Genomic DNA, 2,071 nt, shown 5'->3' on the forward strand with positions numbered 1-2,071 from the left:
CACACACACACACACACACACACACACACACACTTGTTCTGACTCTGTTGTGTGCACAGGGAGCTAAAGGAGACAACGGCAACGCCGGCCCTAAAGGCGATAGGGGAAGACAGGGCGACCCCGGCATCGAGGGTCCCATTGGTCAACCAGGAGTCAAGGCAAGTCTACAGGCTCCTCCCATTCACACACACGACCAGTAATAATGTCTTAAATACACTACCAGTAATAATGTCTTAAATACACTACCATTAATAATGTCTTAAATACGCTACCCTAACAATGTCTTTAAATACACTACCCTTTAACAATGTCTTTAAATACACTACCCATAACAATGTCTTTAAAAACACTACACTACCCATAACAATGTCGTTAAATACACTACACTACCCATAACAATGTCTTTAAATACACTACAGGTAATAATGTATGGAAAAGCTAGAGACGTGGCTACTAGTAATAATGTCTTCATCTGTAGTGACTCAACCAGTAATACTGAAGGTCTGACTGGTTCTTTTTTCTCTTGTGCTTCTATAGGGTGAAATAGGTATCAAAGGTGAAAAGGTGAGGTCAATATTTATTATCCATTGATTATCTATTGGTAACTGGTTATAAGACCTGCTCATCGTGGGACTGAAGCACAGGAGGTTGGTGGCACCTTAATTGGGGAGGACGGGCTCGTGGTATTGGCTGGAGTGGAATTGGTGGAATGGTATCAAATACATCAAACACGTGGTTTCCATGGTTTCCAGGTGGTTGATGCCATTCCACTTTCTCCGTTCCAKCCATTATTATGAGCCGTCCTCCCCTCARCAGCCTCCACTGGACTGAAGGTAGTCAAGATGAAAGATGAAAGGTTATGGATTATTCCTGTGTGTTTTCAGGGGGAGATCGGAGCTGAGGGGAAGAAGGGTGTGGCCGGCCTCGCCCCTCTGCGGGACGCAAAACGGACCAGGGACGGAGCAGAATGGGGAATGATCGGACACGCATCGGTGCTTCCGGCTAGCAAAAGGAGATCGCAGGAGACAGGGGTACGTTGCTTGAGAAAGCCGTGACTAAGATACAGGAGACGAGGTATCATCGTGTCTGAGGGAAACCTGACTAGATACTAGGAAAGAAAAGGGTACGGGGTTCTGAGGAAACCGTACTAGACTCCAGGGAGACAGGAGTAGTGTTCTTGAGGTAACCTGACGTAGATCGCAGGAGACAGGGTATGTTTCTGAAGAAAACTTGCCTAAGATCAAGGAGAGCAGGGGTATGGTGTTCTGAAAAGCTCTGAGCTAGAATCTCAGGGAAGAACTAGGGTACGTTCTAGAACTCGTGCCTAGGATCACCGGAGACAGGGTACGTTCTGAAGCAAACCTGACTGAGATCGGGAGAACCGAGGATAGCGACACAATTCCTGACGAAACCTGAGCTAGAGTACAGGAGCGACAGGGTAGTGTTCTGGAGGAAACTCTGATCTGAGATACAGGAGTACAAGGGTGATGTTCTGAGAAACGCTGAGTCTAGATACGGGAACAGGGTACGGTTCTGAGAAACTGACTAGATTACAGGGACAGGGTACGTTCTGCTAGAAACCTACAGAGTCTCAGGAGCATAGGGTATTGTATCCTGAGTAAACCTGACTAAGATTCCAGGAGACAGGGTAATGTGTCTGCGAAACCGGTGACCTTGAGATCCAGGAGACAGGGTACGTCTGCAGAATGACCTGACTAGATCCAGGAGACAGGCGTTTATGTTTTCTGAACGAAATCTTGACCTAAGATTACAGGAGACGGGTACGTTTCTGAGACCGCTGGATCTAGATACAGGAGACGAGGGTACTTCTGAGAGAACTGACTTAGATCCGCAGGAACAGGTGTAGTTCTGAGAAACTCTGACTAGATACAGAGACGAGGGTACGTTCTGAGGTAAAACGTGACTGATGATATGCAGGAGATAGGGTTAACGTTCTGAGAAACTGAGCTAGATCCAGGTAAGACAGGGGTACGTGTCTGAGTAAACGCTGACTATGGATAGCAGGAGGACATGGGTATCGTTCTGGAGAAAACCTTGTAACTAGAATCGC

The 2,071-nt window shown here is 46.8% G+C and overlaps 1 protein-coding gene across 1 annotated transcript in view; it reads left to right on the top strand.

The window, feature by feature from the left end:
* LOC112077457 (collagen alpha-2(VI) chain-like) overlaps positions 1-1,031 on the top strand; it is a gene marked incomplete at its 3' end in the record, with an annotated part of 16,826 nt that extends 15,795 nt beyond the window's left edge. Inside the window, 3 exon segments of the mRNA XM_070441702.1 lie at positions 60-158; positions 538-564; positions 885-1,031. Of these exon segments, the coding sequence (XP_070297803.1) occupies positions 60-158; positions 538-564; positions 885-1,031 (273 nt within the window).
* Between the last annotated feature and the right edge of the window lie 1,040 nt (positions 1,032-2,071).

The sequence above is a fragment of the Salvelinus sp. IW2-2015 genome, unplaced genomic scaffold (assembly GCF_002910315.2).
Source record: "Salvelinus sp. IW2-2015 unplaced genomic scaffold, ASM291031v2 Un_scaffold4585, whole genome shotgun sequence".
Taxonomy (NCBI): Eukaryota; Metazoa; Chordata; class Actinopteri; order Salmoniformes; family Salmonidae; genus Salvelinus; species Salvelinus sp. IW2-2015.